General features: G+C 33.8%; 5 protein-coding genes across 5 annotated transcripts in view; all 5 read right to left on the bottom strand.

The window, feature by feature from the left end:
* LOTGIDRAFT_159983 (hypothetical protein) overlaps window positions 1–7,071 on the bottom strand; it is a gene marked incomplete at both ends in the record, with an annotated part of 42,016 nt that extends 34,945 nt beyond the window's left edge. The window contains 4 exons of the mRNA XM_009054877.1: window positions 2,964–3,026; window positions 4,654–4,709; window positions 5,734–5,850; window positions 6,862–7,071. Coding sequence (XP_009053125.1) covers window positions 2,964–3,026; window positions 4,654–4,709; window positions 5,734–5,850; window positions 6,862–7,071 — 446 coding nt within the window. The remainder of the gene's footprint in view (window positions 1–2,963; window positions 3,027–4,653; window positions 4,710–5,733; window positions 5,851–6,861) is intronic.
* A 5,362-nt stretch (window positions 7,072–12,433) lies between these two features.
* On the bottom strand, window positions 12,434–14,296 carry LOTGIDRAFT_159984 (hypothetical protein; the record flags this gene model as incomplete). The annotated part of the gene is made up of 2 exons (XM_009054878.1): window positions 12,434–13,243; window positions 14,270–14,296. The coding sequence occupies 2 exons, from the start codon at window positions 14,294–14,296 to the stop codon at window positions 12,434–12,436; spliced, it is 837 nt and encodes a 278-aa protein (XP_009053126.1).
* A 935-nt stretch (window positions 14,297–15,231) lies between these two features.
* Window positions 15,232–20,682, bottom strand: LOTGIDRAFT_231807 (hypothetical protein; the record flags this gene model as incomplete). Its single annotated transcript, XM_009054879.1, has 8 exons — window positions 15,232–15,924; window positions 16,622–16,833; window positions 17,134–17,312; window positions 17,972–18,066; window positions 18,388–18,490; window positions 18,735–18,861; window positions 20,361–20,509; window positions 20,659–20,682. 8 exons carry the CDS (start codon window positions 20,680–20,682, stop codon window positions 15,887–15,889), a joined length of 927 nt encoding a protein of 308 aa, XP_009053127.1. The 3' UTR covers window positions 15,232–15,886.
* Window positions 20,683–22,624: 1,942 nt separating this feature from the next.
* On the bottom strand, window positions 22,625–23,089 carry LOTGIDRAFT_116280 (hypothetical protein; the record flags this gene model as incomplete). The annotated part of the gene is made up of 1 exon (XM_009054880.1): window positions 22,625–23,089. One exon carries the CDS (start codon window positions 23,087–23,089, stop codon window positions 22,625–22,627), a length of 465 nt encoding a protein of 154 aa, XP_009053128.1.
* Window positions 23,090–23,293: 204 nt separating this feature from the next.
* LOTGIDRAFT_159987 (hypothetical protein) lies at window positions 23,294–24,300 on the bottom strand (the record flags this gene model as incomplete). The annotated part of the gene is made up of 2 exons (XM_009054881.1): window positions 23,294–23,860; window positions 24,190–24,300. 2 exons carry the CDS (start codon window positions 24,298–24,300, stop codon window positions 23,294–23,296), a joined length of 678 nt encoding a protein of 225 aa, XP_009053129.1.
* Window positions 24,301–25,325: the final 1,025 nt, after the last annotated feature.

Genomic DNA, 25,325 nt, shown 5'->3' on the forward strand with positions numbered 1-25,325 from the left:
CTGTGCTATAGAACCTAACAGTGCCTATATTGTGAAACTTTCACACAAACCACCCACAAGTACTCACCTTGGAATCACCATAGTAATTGAAAAGATTAAGTCGAAGTATTACTGGCCAGGACTAAAAGCTTATTTAGAAGAATTCATGGAAGAAGATGGGCCAACAACCGTTGATTAAGAACGAAGTCAGCTTGGGTTTTGATCAAGTAATGCAAGGGTATCCAGATGCACCACATAGTTAAAAGTATAGGGTTATTGGGTGACCTGCAACAATTTTCAAAATGGGTGATTTCAGATGGAATCTCCCAATATCTGTAAGATGGTATTGATGTTTAATATAAATGTGATAAGCCAGAGAACGTGCTGTGCAGTAAAAGTTGATTGAAATATTTCCAGTTGATTTGAATATTTTTCGTTGATTTATACATTTCCAATTAATTGAAATATTTCCAATTGATTGAAATATTTCCAGTTTATATAAATATTTCTAGTTGATTGAAATATTTCCAGTTTATCTAAATATTTGTAGTTGATTTGAATATTTTCAGTTGATTTAAATATTTCCAGTTTATATAAATATTTCCAGTTTATATAAATATTTCTAGTTGATTGAAATATTAAAATATTTCTAGTTGATTGAAATATTTCCAGTTGATTGAAATATTTCCAGTTGATTGAAATATTTCCAGTTTATTTAAATATTTCCTGTTGATTGAAATATTTCCACTTGATTTAAATATTTCCAGTTTATTTAAATATTTCCAGGAGTTGATTTAAATATTTCCAGTTGATTTAAATATTTCCTGTTGATTGAAATATTTCCAGTTTATTTAAATATTTCCAGTTTATAAATATTTCCTGTTGATTGAAATATTTCCACTTGATTTAAATATTTCCACTTGATTAAAATATTTCCAAGTGATTTAAAGTTGATTCAAATATTTCCAGTTGATTTAAAGTTGATTTAAATATTTAAATATTTCCAGTTGATTTAAATATTTCTAGTTGATTTAAATATTTCCAGTTTATATAAATATTTCCATTTGATTTAAATATTTCCAGTTGATTTGAATATTTCCAGTTGATTTGAATATTTCCAGTTGTTGATTTGAATATTTTCAGTTGATTTAAATATTTCCAGGCAAGGACTGTGTTGTTGCAAGACTGTTTTTATTGTGCCATGCATTATTGTTAAGTTTTTTTTTTTTTTTTATGTACAGTAGAAACTGTATCAAGAGACTACTCAAAGGAATAATCCAAAGCGGTCCCTTATTGGAGATGGTCTCTTAGAAAAGAATTCAGTCAGAATAAACACCAAAACTATTTTATTTTGATGGTCAATTTATATCTTTAGACTGATCTAATTAATTAACAATTGAATAATTAATCTTTGGAGGATTAGCAAATTGACACTAATGACACCAGTTTGTTGGTTTGCTTAATTTGACACTAAAAAAATAAGGAAACCCATCTTTAATTGATTCATTTTTCTTACATGGGGGTGTTATACATGGTTGCTGGTGGTGTAATGAAAGTGGTCACTTGTCAGTCGTTAATTATATTATATATTATATTAGTTGTAGAGTGGACTTTCTTGTGGTTGTAAATTGATGGTGATTGCTTGGTGAATGGTAGGCGCATGAGCAGAATTCACTGTATTGTGTAAAAGCGAGACACATTTTAGCAAAGGCATCAGATATGTAATGACCATGAATTCCAAATTCAAATCCTTATTTCTTTGTATTGTTTACATTTTGACCAGAAGTTTATATCTGCGTTGCCACTAAGATGTTGTTTTACTTCAATAGCTATTTTCGAATTATACTATTAATATTAGATATCCTTGTATTGTTTTTCAATTTATCATGTTGCAATGTAAGTTATGATATTATTGTTGTTTTTAATGAGTTTATGGTAATCGTGAATCATGTTGCCTTGTAGACGTTTTTTGTCAGGTCCGTTCGTTCCATTTTGTTTGTTATTTGCGATTGTCCACAGCAGGTGTACTACGTTATCAGAAGACCTTATAAAAAAAAGATTTCTTATTGAATAAAACAGCAAATTTTGAAACCAAGAGGTCAGTTTTTAGGGATTTTTCTTGTTCAGATTCAAAATGTGTTCTACAAAGAAAGTTCTCACTCTTTGCAATACTCAATACCCCCCATAAATTGAAATTTGGTTGAAAACTGAAGAAGCAATAGCACTTTCAATATTTGCGTCAATAAAATAGTATAAGTTATAACTTTATCAATATGCATACTTGAAAATCAACATCACATTTGACTAGAGTCAATATCCATTTTGAAACTAGCTGAAGTTAACTTAAAGGGGCATCCTGCTTTTTTTGTAAAATATTTTCATTATGAAAAACGTATATGCTAAAGTAATCTATTAATATCTATGTATCTTCTTGATCAAACTAAATTTGTTTAAAAAGGGTTAATTAAAAACGGAGAGTACTAAATGTTAATTAAGTAGTTTGACCTAGTTTAGGTGATTGGCTTTTTAATGGCTTGTTATATTCAGTTGAAATCTTTAGAAAACATATTTCTCTACAATTAGGCGTTTATTTTACTCAAATGCGTACTGTAGTTATCTAACGACTTTTAAAAGGTTATGTAACCTTTAACGTAAAGTTTGAGAGTTACAAAATTGACAAATTGAATTCTTTTAGTTAAAACTTTCAGATACGTTATGCGATACATTTTCTATAGCTTTTGGTTTATAGTTTTCACTTTAAACCACTTCTATCAATTTTGAAACAAATAAGTCAAGATCTATATTAAAGTTAAATGCTGAATATCGAATTCTTTCATCTGAATCTAGGAAAACTACAACATAAAAGTAAGAGGGGTTAGTAGATCAAATAAGTGCATTCTCACTAATCATCACAACAATTTTGATTAATGATGGATTAGTTGCAAGAACACAGATTAAACATTTCGTGCCATTCTAAAACTTACGTTGCTTCCAAATCATTATTATATGTATGCCCAGAAAAGTGCTTAACATCGTTGGGAAATCCTCTTGAAGAAAAAAAAATAACAAAAAAATTTAGTAAAAAAACTGGTTTTCTCAATGGACTTTTCTCTTGACAAATTTAACAGCTACTTGTATAACAAAACACAAGACAATATTATGGAATACAACACACTTCTTTAATAAGGTTGGGCACATAACGTTTCAACACAATATATAAGTGTCGTCATCAGATGTAATTTGTAATTTGATATATAAGTTTACATGAACATACCAATTTTCAATAGTATCAGTACCGCTATGTTGTTCAATCTGTCATAGTTATCAGATTAACAATTATTAATCAATTTCATTGGAAATCAATTTTTAAATGATAAAGGTTCACGTATTCAATTTTGTTTAAGTACTTTTTCTCATGTTTCTTCATTTTTACCGGCCACCTTGTAGTCATTGTAATATTACAAATAGTCGCAATCTACAAATGTATTGAAATGTTCGCTATGGCATATTTAACCTTTTAAGTGAATTTAAGTCAGAACAGTGATAAATAAACATTTCCTGACAGAATACACATGTACCTTACTTCTGAACTGTGAAATCAATAAAGATAGTTAATATTTGTCAATGAGGTTAATGATAAAAATATACACAATTTGACTCAACTCAAAATTCAAGGACTTTTTTAGAGAAAATGGGTTTTTATCGTGTTTTCAAAGACTTTTTTTTAAATCAAGGTTTTTCAAGGCAACAGACGGAATTCAAGGGTTTTTCAAGGATGTGCGAACCCTGGATACACGTCTACACTTTTCCTTGCATCGCCTAACTTGCCTTTCTTTCAGAAATTGTTAGAACATGGATCCCTACTTGTGATATAGAAAATACAATCTAACACACACAAAATCCATATCAATAATTTAGTTTTGAATTTCTAAAAACACTTACATTTGAAGAAACATAGAGATATATATATACTTGTGAGCAGTTAATGACAGAAACCTCATGAAAAGTTATAGAGATACATGATCTGTTGGCTTCCTAGGATACGACGTACTGTTTCAGTGCCATAACCATGCAGCTCTAGCTTTGTATGTTGTTTTTTTTGCGAATCCTGCCCTGAGCACGAAGCCAAAACTATATATTCCTCAATATCACTGATGCAACGTCATTATTAAACTTGTGAAACTAAATTGTGAAAATGTAATTCAATGCATTTTTTGTTCAATATCCAGAAATAATGTCTTTTGATTTTACGCTTTTCCTAATTTACGGTACTGCATTTTTTATTTATTATTATGATAAGAACAGCAATTTAAAAATATTTTCAAATTATGATTTTTCTGAATTCTAATTTTTGCGTTATTTCAACTTTGGCAGTTTTATTTTAATCAGTCAGAAAATTTACAGTTAGTGTTAGACAATTTTATTACAAACAAAAAGCTATTTTCAAAATTTTGATATTCGTAGGTGAAATTTTTTCGACGTCACGCTTCATCAGGAACATCATTAGATGACGTAATGACCTCAAAATCTCCAGCCTGTCTAAGCTCACAGTGGTAAATTAAGATAACCTAAGGTTGACTTTGGTAATATGAAAACTGAAAATTGTAGATTACAAAGTCAATGTGAATGACCAATCTGAAAAATGCAAAAATTGAAAAAGATGTTATGTCATACCTGTATTTGCCAACAGCCAAATCTGTTTTGGATAATTTCGACAAGGTTTCTAATACCTACAAATACAATTGAAAGCTTACAATATACATCCACTGCAGTGAGAAGCAATAATGATGAGAATGAGACTATACCAAGTTAGCTTACCAGGCAAGGTAATATTTGCCCACTGGCAACTTTGATTTTGAATAAAAATATTTGGCAGTACAGTAACAATCACCAGTATGAAATGTTCAACCTTCAGTCATAAACTTCTTTTGAACTTTTTGGGGTGATACTGAACAAAATTACTAAATTTTGTCAAAATCCAGCAAGAATCGTGCCTTTCAGTGTTTACAAGGAAAAATTTAAAAGTGTTTTCAAGAACACGGTCAATAACTCATACAAATTAGTTTTTTAGATTTTTTGATTTTCAATAGGGTACATCCTTGGGTGATAATAAACAATTTCACCAAATTACAAATTTTGATAGTCAAGTTTCAATCAAAATCCATCAAGAATTATGCCTTCACAAGTGTTTACAAGTTAAAGTCAAGACCAAGGGCAATAACTCATACTAAATATTTTTAGATATTTCTAATATTCAACAGGATTCATGCTTGGGTGATTACAAAGACTCACATCAAGTTTTATCTAATTCTCTATCAAAAATTTACTATATTTTATGACCAAGGAAATAGGGCTGGGTATTGCTTTCCAAATTGACATCGATTATCGATGGCAGACTACGGATCAATAATCGATTAATAATCGAAATAATTCAATTGAGAAACCCTGTAAATACTTTATTAAAAACATGCCAGAATTCTTAATTTCATGGGTTTTTTTTGCGTCATGGAAGTATATTCTTGCTTTGATTGGTTATTGTGGGTATGTTATGTGCAGAAGGGAAACCAGGTGAGAGTAAGCTTACTTATTAACGGGTACAGTGGAGAAAATGTAACTTTGACATATAATCTATTATGAAATTTGATAATTGATAATAGAAATTATAAATTCCTAGCAACGATAATCATTCATTTCGATCATTTTCCCAGCCCTACAAGAAAGTTTTGAAATTACACCTTCTCATGCTAAACTTACCTTTCTGAAATTTTTAACATCAAATAAATCTACTGGTTGAAACAAGTCACAATCACGTAATCCAAAATTTCTTTTACATGTCTGTAGAAATGTTCTGATATTTTTCATACATAAAAACTGAAAAAATAAATAATAAAATAATTAAAAAAAAAATTAGCAACACAAGATTCAATACAGAAATATTGTGTACAATCCATACCCATGACAATTCAAACAGTGACAATATAATGAGGTGTGGGTCAGAAAAGTTCCAGGACTGGTTTATTTTAAGATTTTCCCTTCAAATTAATCCTCAGGATGCCTAAAGACTGCATAATGTTGACTGTGCAAGGTGAGGCGAGAGTTGTGGCAGTTTAACTTGTGGCTTCTTCAAATTGACAACTTTCTGTGCTATATGCTCAAACCATCCAACAGTTTCTGGCTGAGAAGAACAGAATCTTTGAGCTGAGCTAATCAGTAAGGCGTTCACATGTCATCATAGAAGTTTGAGCCTTTATTCCATGTGTGTTTAGAATTATCCATATTTGAAGTTAAAAAGACACGACTCATCTTTTATTGAGTCACTGTCATAAAAGACATTTTATAGGAATAGAAAGGGAAATTAATTTTAAGGAAAGAATTATCCAATTTTTGTACATTTCTAATAGCCTACTTCTGAAAACTATTTACATATAATCAAGACCCAAATCAACCACCGAAAATGGCATACCTATCCCTTTAAACTTATGTGACTAAAATTCAATTTAAAATATCTATGCTCAATTTGTTCACCATATTTTTGTAAATTAATACCAATAACCCAAATTTTGATGCATTTTTTCCTTAGTCAAAGCCGATAACTAATAAAATATCTATTTAACATTTTCAAAAACCAAAAAGGTAATAATCTAAAGCTCTCAAGTAACTCAAGCCTAGTATTTGTAAATATCTAAATAAATAGTTGATATTTTAATTTATACGAATTGATTGGCAAAGATTCAATTCAGTAAAAATTCAATTCAATAAACAGTGTAAAGACACAGAATAGATTATATAAGGTCCAAAAGGAGTAATTGGTATTATCAGTGACCAGGAACTAATATTGTATCATTATTGACGTTATGTCAACTATTAAAATACAATACAAACCTGTGACATTTGTGGTCTTGGACTAAAATCCCTTTGGTCTACGCAACTCGGGGACAGCTGATTAAGCAGATGACATATGAGTACTCCATCTCTCAAGGCTTGTGCCAAATCAAAGGCACTGGCCTGAACTTGATTAGCTTTGTGATCTGATGGCAATATTTGACATCTTACAAGCCAGTCAGTACACATTCGCCACTCATCAGACGCCATTTTTTACTAAATTTCTTCCTGGCTGTTTTGGCTTCGTCCCAATTTTGTTTTGGCCAAATTTTGTGTCCACTGACCAATTTTTATGGCCGACCATTGGTGGTGTACAAAAAGAAGAATTTAACTATAAATTACAATAACATGACAAAAAACGATTTATTTTTCAAGGAACCTCTCACATCTCTTAAAAAACCTTTTACTACGCCTTGAATGTTCTATTTGAGATAAACCCAATAAAAGAAAATGCCGTGAGCTGTAAACCTCGCACAATTTTTAGTTGACTTTTTGGTGCCTGTAAATTTCTATTACGCAATCAAAAAATTAAGGCGTATAAAAAATGGCCTATCCTGTAGCCTAGTTCATCCCTTTTCTTTCTTCCAGGCCTACCTCTTTTTTTATGCTGGAGAATAGCCTGACCGAATAGGACAATTTCAATTATAATTGTCCAAAAATGTTATGCTAGATCACAATAAGCACCTCATTTTGCCTACCTGGCCAGTGACTGATATGGCCAACTGACAAGTCAAAGATGATCAAAGCATCAACATGGCAAATTAAAGAATTGGTAAATTTTTGCGGAAGGTCATCCATGGAATTATGAACAAAATTGTTGGTTCCAGTGAACCAATCACTTAAAATTATTTTACATTTTCGTTTATTTCAATTTTTCTAAATCGGTCAGTTTTTTGCCAAACGTTACGCAAACTTTTTAAGTTCGTTATGCTTTGGACTTTGTAGGTGTTAGAAAACTACTGTAGTCCTACAGTAGAGAAATATGTCTCCTACGTATTTTAAAGGTTTCCAGTCTTCATATAGGGCTCTACAATAAAAATTGTTCATGTTGCCTAGTTAACAATTAGTAGGTCTAAACTCCGTTTTTAATTAACCATTTCAAACAATCTCATTTTGATCAAGTAGATACATAGATGTATTTTAGAAATATTTTCAGGTATAATCAAAGAAGTTTATGATTTTATTCAATTCTCGCCTTTTAAAGACGTTTTATTTGAACTATAATATTTTCGTTTCTTGATTTAACTACAACTATCATCCCCTAAATGAGTGTATCAATTGGCCACAAAATTAGTCAGCTACATTGAGTTATAAATATAACAGGGCCGTCCACTGATGGAGGGTGTCTATTTGCCACGCGAGGTAAATTACAGCAAAGTCGCTATAGCTATATTTACAGTTGTACACCAGACGACAACTGTCCAAATAGCTATCTGAGGATGGAATAGAGGCATATGTTTCTGACTAGGTTGCTGTCAGAGTTTTGACTTATTTATGGTTATGATCCTGTCTAATCGAAAGAGATCCGTGGCTATTCGCACCGCGATGGTACAAAAATAGGCATTAAAATACATATAGCCATCGCAACCTATAACCCTAACAAAACCATTCTTGACAAATAAAATGGCTTTGCGATTAACACGCCCCCCCCCCCCCCCAACTCCCCATAAAAATAGCTCGCCAATTGCTTTTCACGATCACAATCAGGTAATTTTCATGTGGGCGCTTCTACCGAGCGATATCGATATAATCATGCGTAACAGTCATGGTAGACTTCAATGAAATGAATGGAGTCATGCTCTTCTACACCTAATTTGGATAATGAAGACAATGACATACAAAGTGTGCTATGAGGAAAAACATTTTTAATGAATTTTTCATTATGATTGCCAACGGCGTCAACCCAATACATTTTCTACCTGCAGTACAAGATTGCAAGTAGTCATAATCCGGTGTCATGTCATGTGTGACTTAAATTTTTGTCATTTTTGGGATTTAAAAAACAAACAAATAGTTGACACCCTATATTGATCTCCAAGGGAGAAAGGAGACACAAGTATCGTTGCAGAATGTATAGCTTTGTTCTTTGTCACCATTCTGGCTTAAACCCATTTTAATGGCTTTTTGCTATTTTCCGCGTGGTAAATATCTCTTGCCCTACCGAAGAAAAGAGGAGTGTCAGTTGGTGCGAAAGTAAAGAAAATTCAGAAATCATCTCAAGAATCAAATTGGATATGATATATAATAATGTCTAACCATTCGAGTGTACAACTTTTTAAAACAATTCCATATTCCAAATAATTGAAGGGGTTTTCTTTTTTTACGAAACTAGATCAAGACCTAAATATAGATTGTTAAATTTTTGGATTGGGTTCGTATAAATTCCAGTTTTTCGGCTTTTTTTTGTTTCTAAGGTATTCCAGGCTTACCATTTGAGTTCCATAGGCTTCAGTGCCTATTTTGAATTATGTTTACAGAACTAATGATTGTTATAAAACATCAATATCACTGTCGGCCCCATCACGGTAGGGCCTACAAATTATTATTTTTTAGTTTTTTTTTTTTTTGCATAGTAGTTAAAAGAAACACATTTTGTGGAGTTATTTTGATCGGCTACTCTCTGACTACCCTATTTACTAAATTGAATTTTGGTAATCATTTTAGTCTACATCCTCAATTTCTGCTTGGGCATGTCTGCAATTTTATGCCCGGAGAGGTTTCTATTTAACCCATATTAGCTTATTTCTCACTGCCATGGTATCTCCATATGCCAACAGCTTTGTACATCATGGGATTTTGACTCAAAGGAGAGAGAATTGATACTATGACAATGAGGCCCCTTTTGACAAGCTTCTTATGTTGTGATTGAAGTCCACAAGCTTATAGGCTATGGCTTATTTGCGAAGTTAATTAATTCAGTTAATTTTTTGTTATTTCAGTTAACAAGGATATGATGATGTAAGTGACTTCAAGTTGTTTCAATTATCCAGCCTCATGAACAGATCTCACGAATTTAATGTATATATTTGTCAACTTATGAAGATACGTACAGCACTAGTTGAACGATGCACCATGTGTCTAAGAATGATATAAGAAGAGTCGAAAGTGAAATTTTCAACATTATGTAATAAGCTTATTCATTTTTAATTTGATTACTTACTTCTTTGCATTAAGAAACAGTCCAAGTCAAAAAATTCCCTTTTCATCAAGAAACTTAACATTTTCCTGGTATTTGGTCCTGGTATTTGTTCATGGTCATGAGAACTGCAGGCTGTTTTGCTACAATTATGTAGTACTGTAGGTTCAACTTTAAATAACTGTTGAACCTGTTTGACCTTTGTTATCCCTTAATGGATATGTCATTGGTATTTACTGGAGGGGACAGCGCCATTTAAAATTGTTGGCTATTAGGGAACTAAAAAACACTTACAAACCTTTGTTCCCAGTATTTGGTCATGCAAACTGGCCTAGTGGTCACCTGCTATTACATAGTACAATAGGTCTATTTTTGTTTAAATGTAAATGACTCTATATTCAATTTTTTGTAGCTAAGGCTGCAGTGAAATTTGCTACTGCATTGGTATATAGATGTTTTAGCGATGACTCTTGGAAAGTTACAATTATCAAACTTATTTGATTTGCAGTTATATATCATTCCTTTTTTTTGTCATTTCAGTTAACAAAGATATGATGATGTAAGTCACAGCAAGTTGTTTTAATTATCCAGCCTCATGAACAGATCTCACAAATTAAACCTAGATAATGTATATATCTATAAACGTTATGAAGATACAGCATTAGTTATATTCAATCAGCTTCAAAAACAGAAGATTTTGTATCCTCGAAATGCTAAAGCAGGGCCCCCGGCTACTAACACTAACGACATTGGAAATTCATCCACTTTTGGGGCAGTAGCCTTACCCCCAAGTTATGAATCCGACCATCCCGTCAACATTGATATAACAGCTAATAGAACAGTGCGTCATGTGTCTAAGAGTGATATAAGAAGAGTGGAAAGTAAAATTTGCAACATTATGTGATAACCTTATTAACTAGATAATTTTTATACGCCTATATGAAATGTGGTGGATATATTGACATCATCCGTGTCAGTCAAAAATGATATCGTGAGGCTCTTGCAGAATGTCAAGGGAACATATTGGTACTTCTATGGAACTTCTGAATTGAAGAAACTAGAATAAATACACGATGACAAAACATAGAGATATTATTTATTATCACCCAATGATTAACCCTATTGAAATGAAAGATATGGAAAAAAATATGAGTTATTGCCCTTGATCTTGAAAATGCATTCAATTTTTAGCTTGTAATTACTGTAGAAGTCACAATTCTTGACAGATGTTTATGAAACTTGGTAAATTTGTTGTCTAATTAAAATTAGACCAAACTTTCGTTTTGTTTTTTATTAGCTTTTATTTTTAATTTTGCCTCTTCAATTTTTTACAGTTCAAGACAGGACTCTTGATCTTGAACATTCTTCATAAGGAAAAATTCTTGACAGATTTTGACAAAGCTTAGTTATAATCACCTAAGGATGAATCCCATTGAAAATCAAAAAAAATTATGAGTTATTGCCCTTGTTCTTGGGAACGTGTGTAAACACTCTAGAAGGCACAATTTGTGACAGATTCCAAGTTTGGTAATATTGATTAGTATCATGTAATAAAATTCAAAAGAAGTGTATGACTGAAGGTTGAATATTTCATACTTGATTCAAAATCAAAGCTGCCAGTGGGTGTACATTACCTTGCCTGGCAATTATATTTAATTTTATTACTTCTTACTTATGCTTTATTAATAATTAATAAACTTATTTATGTTTTTATTTATTTATTTTATGTTATTTAGTTATTGCATGGTGGATTTTATTATTTATTATTTTCATAGCCTTTATTGAAGCATTTAAACAGGGATATTTACCAAATCGATTTACCAAATTTACGACCACCATCATGAACTAATCGAAAAATATAAAATGTCGGTTTCAAATTAATATAACAGATGTAATCAGTTCCCTCCCTTCAACTGTTAAAATTGAATAATTTTATCAGTTACATCCCTTGAACTTTTGGAATTCATCAAACAAGTCACTTTTTTTCTGTTTGTTGTGTGTTGAGCAGCTATGACAGGTTTGGTGCCAGGCAGGTTATGCTTACTCTTCTAGACACCACTTTTCATTATGAAATACTTATTTTTGACTGATTTACTTCATCATGTGAAAAGTTCATCAGCTGCTACCTATGTTTCACCAAAATGTTGTTTAGAATTTCAGGTTTCATTTTACAGTTCAGATCATTAGTACCTGATATATTCATAATCTTCAAAGCATCATAGTTTCATACAACTGAAATCACTATAAATCATCTTAATGATTGGTTTTGATCATACCTCATTTTTATTTGGAATTTACACATTAGAATGTGGGCGTATAAAAAAGCCATGGGGTGAGATCTTGTGCCACACTCAGAGCTGTTCACAGTTCTAGGGATGTTTTTGAATCAAAATATATTTATCAACAATTATTTTGGTTTAGACCAAGCCAAACAATTTAAAATTCTATAACATTTCCTTCACTAAATTTAAAATATTTGGGACATTTTAAATGTTTACTGTAAATTCCATGCATTGTTTTCCCCTTAATTGTTTCCTTAGTTATTATAAACCTCTTTTGCACAAATCTGTGCCACATTTGCCCTAGAAACTCTGCATATTGGTTCACTTCCCTGGAATTACTTGAATATGACAAGATATGCCCAGTTGATTTTCTTTTCACAAGAGTTGCCTTGGTTACAAACACATTCAGATTAAATTCAGAAATCAATTTGCTTAAAATGTGAATTAATTGGGATATGTTTGTGTCAAGCATATTAGCACATTTATCTGAGTAATAACACATAGATATACTGTCAATCATGATTGTTCCAATTTCTGGAGCGTCATTCAAAATATTCACCAAATTACCGAGAGTCGATATTAATTGCTCACTACTACTACAGCGTGTTATAAACACATTTTTTAGAGACATTTGAACACATGATTTAATGTCGACATTTAGTAAATTTTCTGGGTTATTTCCCAATAGCTGCTCCAAATATTTAGTCAGATATTTGGCCAAGTTAACAATTTGGAATTTCAAGTCTGTATCTATGTAAATAACTTTGGCTCCGAATCCACCAATTTCAAATCCATCAAAATCTTGTGGTAAAATTATTTTGGTAACAAAATGAAGAAATAGTTGTGATTTTCCAACACCTTCATCTCCACAGAATTCAAAGACATCACCACTTTTAGGTCCATTATCAAATAATCCTTCTTCTAACCCTTGTAAAGATGGTCGATCTCTCAACCTGGCTAAAAGCTGAAAATTAATTTAACATTGTCATTATAAAGATAGCTTGCCAGGCAAAGTAATATACGCCCACTGGCAGTTTTGATTATTAAAATATTTAGTAGTGCAGTAACAATCACCAATATGAAATATTCAACCTTCAGACATACACTTCTTTTGAACTCTTTAGGGCGATACTGAATAATATTACCAAGTTTCGTCAAAATCTGTCAAGGGTAAAAATGCGGTTTTAAGATCAATGGCAATAACTCAAACTAAATATAGGTTTCATCTTTGGTTGAAAACAAACACTTCCACCAAGTGGACTGATTTCAGCTTCAATTGAAAATTTGTTCGATTTTTGCGGGTAGGGGCACCAGATGTGATCGGGGTGCGATGCAGCAATATGGGCAAGGAACCACGACTTTAGCGATTGATTTGGCATAGTACGGGTCGGGTGTACGTCTGCTCGGTCTGAAAATTGCTGTGAGTTATCAAGACAAGTGACTTTCTGATTGCCAAGTTTCGTGTTTAAAATGGGAGCGCTCGGAGTGCGATACATCTTTAGGGTTATTGAGCCATCACTTTAGCGCTTGATAGTACGGAGACGTCTGATGGGTGTCAAATTGACATTGTCAATTTTCAGATCAATGTGTTGTTTCGTGTCAAACGACCTTAAAGAGCTATGTAATTTAAAAGCATGAACGAAAATGACTGCATCTACAGTCTTTACACCGCTTTGGAAAATTGACGAATTTGGTCGAAACGTCTAGAGATTGGATGATTTAGCAAAGCAAATACGACTAAACAAAAGAGTTAAGCCCCCTTGCCGTTTCATTGGAAAAAATTTTCCTTAAGTTCGACACTTTGAAAATTAAATTTTAGATGGAAGGAAGCGCTGGAATTGTCTGCAATTTGCAGTAAATATCTAGGACACAAATAAGTACCTCTCTGCAACGTTTCACATCGATAGCACAACGGCGGGGGGAGGGAGCGCAATAAACTATAAGTTCAAGCAGACCGTGTGTGTGAATAATATTAAAAGTTTGTGTTGACCTGAGTACCGGTTTCAGACTTAGACATTTTGTCTAATGACTAGTGTGTTTGCTGAACCAGAGAAAAACTGGATAAATTCTAAATCGTAGCTGGTATAAGAGTATCTACCCTCTCTGGTATATAAACCTAGCTTGTCAATGTAATAGCCTCACAGATCATAATATGGTCGGGTGTAGGTCAATTCGGAGCAAAGACAACTCAGACCAAATTTTTAAGTCAATTTGGACTACTTTTTTTGAAACTTGGCCCAATGTCACAGACAAATCGGACCAACTTTCTAAGACAACCATCTTATAATTTATCAACAAAATTCTCTCACCATACTTTAAAAGACTCGTACCACTTGTTTTTTTTCCATCATACTCTGATATTGTAGACAACAATTTTCGCATAATCTTTAAAAGACAAGATTTTGTAAACACTATTTCAAGTGTCTTTTACAAATGGTTATTTACTTTCATGTCAAACAAAAATTTTACATGTAGGTCCTACATCATCAAACATCATATAGGCCTAGTACATGGTAATAGCACGAACGTACTGCACAGCCATTTTGAATTCATGCCTCGACACGATAGCCTAAGTCTAATTTCTTAAAAAGGCCATTTCTAAACCTTTAATTATAATTTAAAGGATTTGCTGAAATATTAGGCTTTGTTTTTTTTATTAAAATACTACTTATTAAGAAAATAATTAGCCGTACAGTTTATAGCTATACTTTTGGTCTTCAAATAAATTTGAATAAATCACACCAGAGTTGTCTGAATAAGGGTCAACTTCTAGACCCTACCCCCAATTTTATAAATAAACTATTCTCCAGTCCCTACCCCCTGATGGTACAGTGGGATTTGTTCTGAGATTTCCATTAAAAAATTCAGAAATTTGTCTCTCTTTCCCCTTGACCATCTCCCCATTCTCTATTTAGAATCCACAAACCATGTAATGGTGAAAATACAACACACAACAATAACATAATTTTATTATATTTAGTAATAACAAGATAACACAAAACACAAATTAGACTAATACAGTTATAGAAATATCATATCTTCTAAAAATATTAGGTTTGGAAATGTTAAAGAGACAAATCCGCCATTGTTTTTAACAATCGTACCTCGTAAGTCTCAGAAATTTTGTTAAGCTAAGACAATCAGTAATATGTTCACACGTAGGCTACCGTCGAAATATGAGCCTTCAAATCATTATTCGCGTTTGGAAGTTTAAAAAACGAGTCCTCTTTTTTATTGACACTGAAATATATGATATGTTTAGTCTACATTGTAATCTAAGCAGTTTTCTACAAATATTCGGTTCCAAAGGTAGTATTTTATCAAATGAAAGTGTGTCATGTAGAAGCTGTTTGTTGATAAAATAAGGAATTATTGTGGCCTAGCGAAACCGAAACAGGCTGTCATATTGCTTTAATTTAGATTACCAGGGGTTGGCAAGAGCCTATACATCTCTGCAAACAAACAACAGATTGGTACAAAGCTGAGCATAAAGAGCAAAACGAGTCACAAGCAGCAACAACATGGCTAATTATACTAGTATTGTCATCAGCTAAACCATATTTACATCTAATTTTATGTCCAGTATCCCGGTAAACCAATAGTTCTGTTACTGAACACAACATTCAGCATTCTCTCCTGGGTTGCCTGGAAAAAAATATAAAAACGAGTTAGATATATCACCGAAATCACGGGGCCATTGGGCACAACTTTGGTAAATATTTAGGTTTATTGTCCCATCCGAACGACTAGACGCTTTTTCCATGTCAGCCCCTTGTACCTGCATCACTGACAGGGGGAAACCGGGTTGAAAAGGTAGGTATTATCTCGACCTATGCCAGGATTGAACCCTGGACCTTCAGGTTAGCGAGCAAGCGTCTAACTCACTGAGCCACCGCGGCTCCCCTCCATGATACAAGAAAAAGGTGACTAATGCAGTGAAGGTATAAACAAGTACCAACTTCGTATTAGCTTGACATTGTGATATTGTATAAGACGAAGTTCGTATTAGCTTGACATTGTGAATATGTGTAAGACGAAGTTCGTAATAGCTTGATAGTGTGAATATGTATAAGACGAAGTTTGTAATAGCTTGACATTGTGAATATGTATTAGACGAAGTTCGTAATAGCTTGATAGTGTGAATATGTATAAGACAAAGTTTGTAATAGCTTGACATTGTGAATATGTATTAGACGAAGTTCGTAATAGCTTGACATTGTGAATATGTATTAGACGAAGTTCGTAATAGCTTGATAGTGTGAATATGTATAAGACAAAGTTTGTAATAGCTTGATATCGTGAAGATGGAAAGGGGAAACTACTCATGATAAAGAAACCTTACCACCAGTAGCGAGTTTCCGGAATATGAGCTGTTCACAAACTGGGCATCTATTAGCTTTGAGGGCACAATCTCGACATAGACACTTGTGACCACACGGTACAAGGGTAATACAGGCTGGATTTCCTAAACATCGTCTACATGGTAACCCTGCAAAATTAGGAACAGTTCTTGTCGTTCCACTGTCGGAAGATCCAGTTGACTTTCCTCCTTGTCTTAAAAAAAAGATTTTTCCTCAGGATTAACATTACTAGAGGGTCGACTTCTTTATGCGACAATTTCACCAATGGCGTTGTCATGTTGGAAGGGGGTGCTGGATCGGCTTTGGCCCCACTTTCAAATTTGTTATCATTTTACATAGTGAAAGAATGGCCTGTGGCCCCCTTGGACACTTTTGAGGCCCCTACTCGACCGTTTTCTAGACACACCACTGGTCATCCAGAAGTCAACGAATTTCAGATGGCCTGAATGAATTTTGAGCATGTATAGATGATGGCCCACTGTTATCGTCTTACCTTTGTTTTATAAACTCCGCCAAACTCCGTTTCATGTTTTCATCTGCACAACACTCTAAAGGCTTTTTGTCGTTCACATTCTTCAGATCTGTCTTAGAGCCATTTTCTATCAAACACTTCGCTACTTTGATTTTCTTCTCGATATCAGAGCCTACTGATAGACCCATCATAGCAGCAAACTGAAATATTCAAAATGAGGTAACATTATGACTTAACATTATAATGTTTTTAATAAAAAAAAATTAAAGGAATTGCAAAGAGGTTTTTTAAAAATTGTTTGTGTATCGGGAACTGTAACGACTTCAGATCAAGCCGTATTCTTTATTTTATCCGTAATTTTAACTCCCATATTTACCTCCACTTATTAAGACTCTCTTGAAATCTTCAGCCAATCTTTAGTTTTTTGGCGTTACTATACTTATGTACCTCTTTATGATCTCAATTTTTTATCCACTAAAATACGACAGGATGATGTTTTAGACCCTATTCTGAGTATTCTCACCAAATTTCAGCGCAATACTAACAGAGCGACTCGTTCAGACAAAATCACTAAACACTACTCTACGTTACAACAGAGCGAGTCGTTCATAAGACAAACCACAAAACAATACGTAACATTCCAACAGAGAGACTTGTTCAGACAAAACCACAAAACACTACGTAACGTTACAACAGAGCGACTCGTTCATTAGACAAAACCACAAAACACTACGTAACGTTCCAACAGAGTGACTCGTTCAGTAAACACAACTATAAAAGGCGATTTCCACAGCTATAGGTGGGTCAAAATGACCATTGATTGTTAAAATTTCAAACTTACAATTGGTTAAATACTTACTTGTTGTTGTTGAGAGCCACTATGAGGGCTTGCCTCATTACAACAGGTGTGCAGAGGGCTATTTCTCTTTCTGTCAACAGCATTGATATCGGCTTCTGTAGCAGATGATAGAAAATAATATGAAAGTATTTATTTTCAGCAACATGACAATGTGGACCATTTTTTTATGAAGATCCAATGCAATGAGTATTGTAACAGATATACCCAACCTTCCAGAATATCTGATGCCACACTGTCGGTTGGTATGTGTATCACGTGGTGCACAAACATTTCACTGTTGTAAAAAAAGGCTTGTCTTTCTGTTTGTTCTATTTTCTATTTTTAGAATATTAAGGCATCGAGACACGAAAGCATTGTTTGTTTAGCATCTTATTATGGCTCATTCGATATTCTATATTCTTCAGATAGATACTTACTTTTTTCAATAAAAAGCTGTACACATTCCAAACAACCCTCTCTAGCAGCTAACATAAGTGGCGTGATGCAATCCAGGTCTTTGCTGTTTACATCTGCGTTTCCCTAGAAATTAGAAATGAAAGTATCACACTATTGACCCAAAGCCTAGAAAATAGAAATGAAGGTACCACAATATTGACTCCAAAGCCTAGAAATTAGAAATGAAGGTACCACAATATTGACCCAAAGCCTAGAAAATAGAAATGAAGGTACCACAATATAAAACCAAAGGAGAAGGGGTGGAAGAAAGTCATTTTTGGTGGAATATTTTGTATCAAACACATAACTAAGATTTTAATGATTATACCTTTTCAATCAGAAGTTTAGCACAGTCTGTATGGTTGTTTACTGCAGCTATATGTAGAGCTGTGAATCCTTGCGGCATTTTAGCGTTTACCAGCGACTTATGCCCATCTAATATTTTATCCACAGCACTTTGATAGAAAACAGAAAAAACAGAAAAAGCAATAAAAAACATTTGACACTTTTAACAATTAAATGAAAAGGGAAAATCAAAAACAAAAAGGGGGGTCGAGCGGTCGGGGTCAGAACCTTCCAAAACTGGTAATATACGCCCACTGGTAACTTTTTGAATAAAAATATTTGGCAGTATAGTAACAATCACCAGTATGAAATATTCAACCTTCAGTCATACACTTCTTTTGAACTTTTTGGGAAATACTGAATAACATTACATTACATTGGTTTTGTCAAAATCCAGCCAGAATCGTGCCTTTCAGAGTTCTTAATTTTTTGATCTTTAATAGAGTTCATCCATGTGTGATAATAAACAATTTCACCACATTTCGTCAAAATCTGTAAATAATTGTGTTTTCTAGAGTGTTTACAGGCTAAAAATTGAATGCGTTTTCAAGTTCAAGGGCAATAACACATACTTAATATTTTTGTTTTCTGATTTTTAATAGGTTATATCATTGGATGGTTTCAAACACTCTCATCAAATTTCGTCAAAATCAGTCAATAATTTTGCCTTCTAGAGCGTTTACGCGCTAAACATTGAACGCGTTCCCAATTTACGGTGGGTTCGTTTTGCCGCATTGCCCAACTTGCCGCATCGTGCCCAACTGCACAAAAACAACTTGTAAAACGAAACTATAGGTTTCTGATAAAATCCGGAATGACCATTTGTTTCACATGAAACGAAATATTTTAATCTGTTGCCCCGCATCGATTTTATTTATAATTTGGACCTGTTAGGGAAATCGAAAGTATAGTTTTATGGTAAAATCTGGAATAAAATAAATACCAAGTACAAACGATCAGAACCGTAATATAAAATACATAAATATTCATAAAACGAAACAAGATAAGTTCAATAAATAAAACTGTTCCACCCTAGGCCTGAACATTTGGGAGAATCAAACCCTCCCTTCCCCGAAATCAAATTATATATTTTTCGATTTTGCTGATTTTCAATAGGGTTCATCCTTGGGTGATTTGTCAAAATCTGTCAAAAATTGTGCCTTCGAGAGTGTTTTACGAGCTAATAATCGAAAGGGCAATAACTCATATTAAATACTTTTTTAATACGATTCATCCTAAAATTACTGCGAGTTAACAAGACAAATATGTCTGTCAGATTGTCACATTTGGTGTCGTTATCGCGATCGGAAGTGTAGAGCCATGATTTTAGCTATTGATTTAGCATAGTACAACAATATCTGCACAGTATGATAGAGCCACGACTTTAACGATTGGATAGTACGGAAGGCATCCTTGGGTGATAACAAAAACAAACACAAAGTTTTCGTCAAAATCCGTCAATAAGTGTTTACGAGCAATTGTGGACGTAGGGGACGGACTGACGCCAAAATACGCCCCCATTTCATGTGGGCATTTAAAAAGAAATACAAAGTAACATAAAGAAATACAAATTAGATCAAAATATTTTGTACAAATCTAGAAAACTTACATTGCTTGGCCTCTTAAAGAGGCGAAATGTAAGGCATTGAAAGCCTTTATATTGACAATTTCAGGGTTGGTTTCTTTACACAGAACAGCTATGGCGTCTTTACTTCCCGTTGCTATAGCATAATGGAGTGCAGTATCACCATTAGGATCCTACAGAAGAGAAATGTGGGTAGAGATTCGAGAACATGTCACCTGTGTTCGATTTGAATTTCGTTTTTATTGTTGATGGCTCTTGATAGTATTATTTCTTAGACGACAACAATGGTGATGCTGTTGCAGCAGATTATAGACTCTTCTACGTCATTAATGACGGATGGCGCCATTTTGGACGTCACGTGATCGCCGCCATTAAGGTACTGAAGAACGCCAAACGTCAATGAATGTCAACAAAGAAAATCTGAATATGGCATACAACTTTATGCATACAACTATGTATAGAATGGTTGGCTGAAGGATATATTTCATCTGACAATTTCATTTTTATAAAGGCAGCAGTATCGCCATCACAACCTGGAGTTGGAAGTGTAGATTACAATGCCTGGGTAGCAGCTCTGCCTACTGCTGAAGTACAAACCGCATCATGTACATGCCCAGCTGGCTTAGGGAGATCCTGTAGTCATGTTTCTGCTATTATGTATGCAGTGTCTCTTGCATGGCTTCATGGAATGGCCGGTGTGACTTGTACAGATACAACTGTTGGGGAAAAGGATCCAATATGAAACCAGATGAAGTTGAAAATATTAATTTCTCCAGACCAAAAGTGAACAATGTCCCTATGTCAAGTTCTGTTTCTCCTTCAAATACTGAGAAGTCACCTGTGGGTTTGTTAGATCATACTGACCTTGTCAATTTTGTTTTAAAGTGTACTGTATCATCTTTGTAGAAGTGTGAGGGGACAATGTTAAATAAAATTTTAAATTCTAAAGAGATTCCTGTAACAAGTTTACATTCTGTTACTCATACAACAGATCATTGTAATTATGATGAATTTTGTGTTGTATGTAATAACTTTTACACTAAATATGTTTGTTTATATCCATCAAGTTGCAAGCAGTTGACAGAAAAAACTTCAAAACAGAACACAGGTTTGATTGCAGAAAGTTACGAATTCCATCCAGTAAGTTTTCTTCAGTGCCGAAGAGTGACCGTGCAGATCCAGAAAAAATTATAACAAATCACCTGTATCCACGTTTTAAAGGGTCTTCTGCAACTAGGCATGGAATTGTCTCTGAGTCAAGAGCATGCATAGATTTGATGGAGCATCTCGGATGCAAGATATATATATCAGGAACTGTTTTTAGTATAGAAAATCCTTTTTTGTCAGCTAGCCCAGATAGATTTATTGATGACCAGACTATTGTAGAAATCAAGTGTCCTACAAAACAGGCATCCTTTTCATTGTATCAGGAAAATATGACGTTATTGAAAAAAATGGTCAATATAGATTAAATGCAAAAGGGAAGAATAGTTATTATTCTCAAGTGCAGATAGCTATGTATTGCACTCAAACTAAATTATGCAAATTTTATCTATGGCATTCTGCAGAGAAAATTCTCTTTGATGAGAAATTTGTTAATGACAATATACCTCGCATCAAATTTCTATTTCTAACATTTGTTGGTTCGTATTGTTGATGAGTTTGCTGCAAAGCATCTAAAATTGAGTGAAGAATATAGAAAATTGTGTAATTAATTGTTTTATTTCATATGCAATTATCACCACTTAATTGAGAAATACTTAAGTACAGTCCAGAAATTTCATTCAAGTAAAATTTTGTTAGTACATTGCATTAATCAAAAACAAAATGAAACACTATAAAAGTCAATTTTAATGAAAATGGTTTTTGGATCGTTTGATCATAAATTTAAATTGTTCATCAAAGTGCACATTCCTGATCATAACTAGCTATATACAGAGAAAAATGTTGCTGTGCATGTATTATGCTATAAATTACACCTAAATAATAATGTTGACTCCCTGAGAAAAGTAAGCATGTCCTTTTTTTATGATTAAGCAAAAGAATAAAACTGAACATAATTAACAATGTTGCTGAGTTGATAAACCCTATTACATGTAATCAATGAAATAATTCTGAATATATAAGCTTACTGTTTTTTTCTAAGCTAGAGAGTTGAGAGTTACAAGTTTATGTTCATTCTTAGAGGAAGTATTCCTTTGACTGGTACAAACAAAGTATTATATATTATATTATGATGTATACATACATTGTTGAAATATTGTTTATATAATTAATTAATAATATTATTAATCAATGTGTTCTTCCTTAATAAGTTCACCATGAAGATTGCAAAGTGCAGCACATACAGTAAGAATACGATTAATATATTTCATGGATTGCACAGTTATAGTTGTATTAAGAATTCTGTGAGTCTTTATTCTAGCAATAGCTCTCTCCACATGAATGCGAACAGACGCTATTCTTCTCGAGTTAATGGTTTCCTTCTCTGTAAGCTGTTTGCGGCCCTTCATGAAATCAGGAATATTAAGTTTTACGCGTCGAGCAAACAATTCATCACCTATCGTGAAACCACGATCAGCCATAACTTCATCACATGGTAACAACTTGCTGAGAAATTTCGATGATTTGGTATTGAAATTATCACTTGCCCTTCCACCATAAGCTCGAGAAATGTCCATAATGTATCCATTAGGAGCAATGGCTATGAGAAATTTAATTGTATTATGGCTTTTATAGGTGCTCCATGTCATCTAGCTTTCAAAGAAAATGGTCGCTGTATGAAAATTTCAAAACAATCAATGATGCAGATAGTTTTTGGATAAGTTTCAAAAAAAGATTTAGCCATTATCCTTTTTATAGTATCTCTGGGAAGCCATAAAACACAATTTCTCATATTCTCTGCCATAATGGTGATCCATTCTAAATAAATTTGATTGGCCAACTGGTATGAAATATTAAATCTGCGAGCAATATCCTTGTAGGCTACACCCAATCTTAAACGAACAAGAGTTAAACAAAATCTGGTCAAAAACAGGTAAGCTAAATGATAATTTCTCCCCAAATGATGATAATGAAGAGATGATGGACAATAATACTGTAAGTGTAAGACCAGTATAAAATTTGGAGTCACTGTCTGTTTTCAAAATACTACTAGAAAATTCGGCAGTTGTGTGCTGAGTGGAAACAGCTTTATATGTGGGTTTTAAAATAGAATAACTATGTTCGGTCTGAGTAGACATTTCACTGGTATTCACCAGTCTTGAACAAAAATCACTTGGACTGTGACAAATAATACCATCTGTTTGTACAGAAGTAGTAATACTGTTAAAAGATGGTAAAACTTCCAATGAACAATCAATCTCTTCAGTACAGATATCAACATCTTCCTCTTGATAGTTCTGGGCGACATTGGACAAAGGTACACGTCGTCCTGGTTTAACTTCTCTTTCATATCCAAGATGAATTGAAGGGTAATGGTTAAGTTTTGTAGGCCTTCCATCAATAAAATGAATTGAACAAACCTGAAAACATAGAAAGAAAATAATTACTTAAGGTAGCCAAAGAAGAAGTTATCTAAAACAGATTAAAACATTTGATTGTTGGAACATACAAAAATGTTAAATCTAAGCCCAGCTATTCCCTTCAGCGCTTGTATGGAACACTTGTCTTTTTATGGCAGTGGAATATTTCAGTAAGTAGTGTCAGTGAGTTAAATTGTTGTCTGCCAGGCCGTTAGGTGTCGGTGGTTCAAATCCTCACGGTAAAAATATTCAGATGCCTCTGCCATTGCTTCCTGGAGTCAGCTTTCTAAAGTCAGTGATCTAAATATGAGTTTTGATAATTTACTTACCAATTCCTTTCCCCTAGGATCAAAATCTTTCCGATTTATTGCTTTCAACCATGCTCTCCTTCTGTCTTCATTCTTCGGGATGCAGACATTCTTCGTGTGGTAGATCTGCATGGTCCTTGCACACAGCCTTATTCCATAAATGCAACTTCTTTTTCTCAATAGTATCTGTCAAAAGGTTGGACCTGGCGTCATGCGAGTAAAGTTGTCAACGTAAACAATAATATTTCCCGATCTTCAGTACCTCAATGGCGGCAAACTGAAAGCGACACCTAACGGCAGGGGCGGATAACCGAATAGTACATCTGTACTTCTTCTTCTTCTTGTTGGTGGATGGTGTCCGCTTTGGAGAAATTCCATATCGCAGACGTTGAGTAGGGAACGGGTTGCTCCCATGGTTTCTTCTTGATCTTCTTCTGTAGTCTTAATACTGCGTTCTTCTTCTGTGTTTCTTCTTGGCGATCTATAGAGAACTAAGTCCCCAATGATCGCCACACCTACAGAGGAGCGGGGCGCTCTTCTGATGTGCTACTTTATGTGATCATTCGTGACTCACTAAGAAAATTATAGACTGTTTCACAGATTGTTGACATACCCTCCCCCGTATGGGACAGAATATTCTTCAAGGTGTACTCCAGTCTATATCTTTTCATTATCTCGACCAGCGATTTTCTTAATTCCCTTAGTTGCTCACAATGGATTAACAGATGTTCTGCGGTGCCAGCTTCACCACAGGGACATAGCTTTAGTTCGTATTTGTGATTTCGTACCTCACCCATCATTCTCAGACGGGCGACCGTTCGACAGATCTGTCGATTGGGGTGGTGTAAAAACACTTTACTGCTAATGCTATCGTTTAATCGGAAGCGGAATGCATTAGCATCTATGAGAGTTGCCTCCCATGTCGATTTGATGCTTTTTGTGATCATGCTTCTTATTTCCGATAAACTGTAGTCTATCCGGTCAATCTCCGATAGTCCTAGTCCTATTCTTGCGAGTTCATCTGCAATTTCGTTCCCTTGTATGCCGACATGAGACGGGATCCATGCCAACTCGATTGATTTGCCTTGACTATGTACAAGTGAGCACGCTTGCCTGATTTCATCCACAAGCTCCGCTGGGAATAGAGGATCGTGAGA

Source organism: Lottia gigantea (assembly GCF_000327385.1).
Source record: "Lottia gigantea unplaced genomic scaffold LOTGIsca_23, whole genome shotgun sequence".
In the NCBI taxonomy this organism is placed as follows: domain Eukaryota; kingdom Metazoa; phylum Mollusca; class Gastropoda; family Lottiidae; genus Lottia; species Lottia gigantea.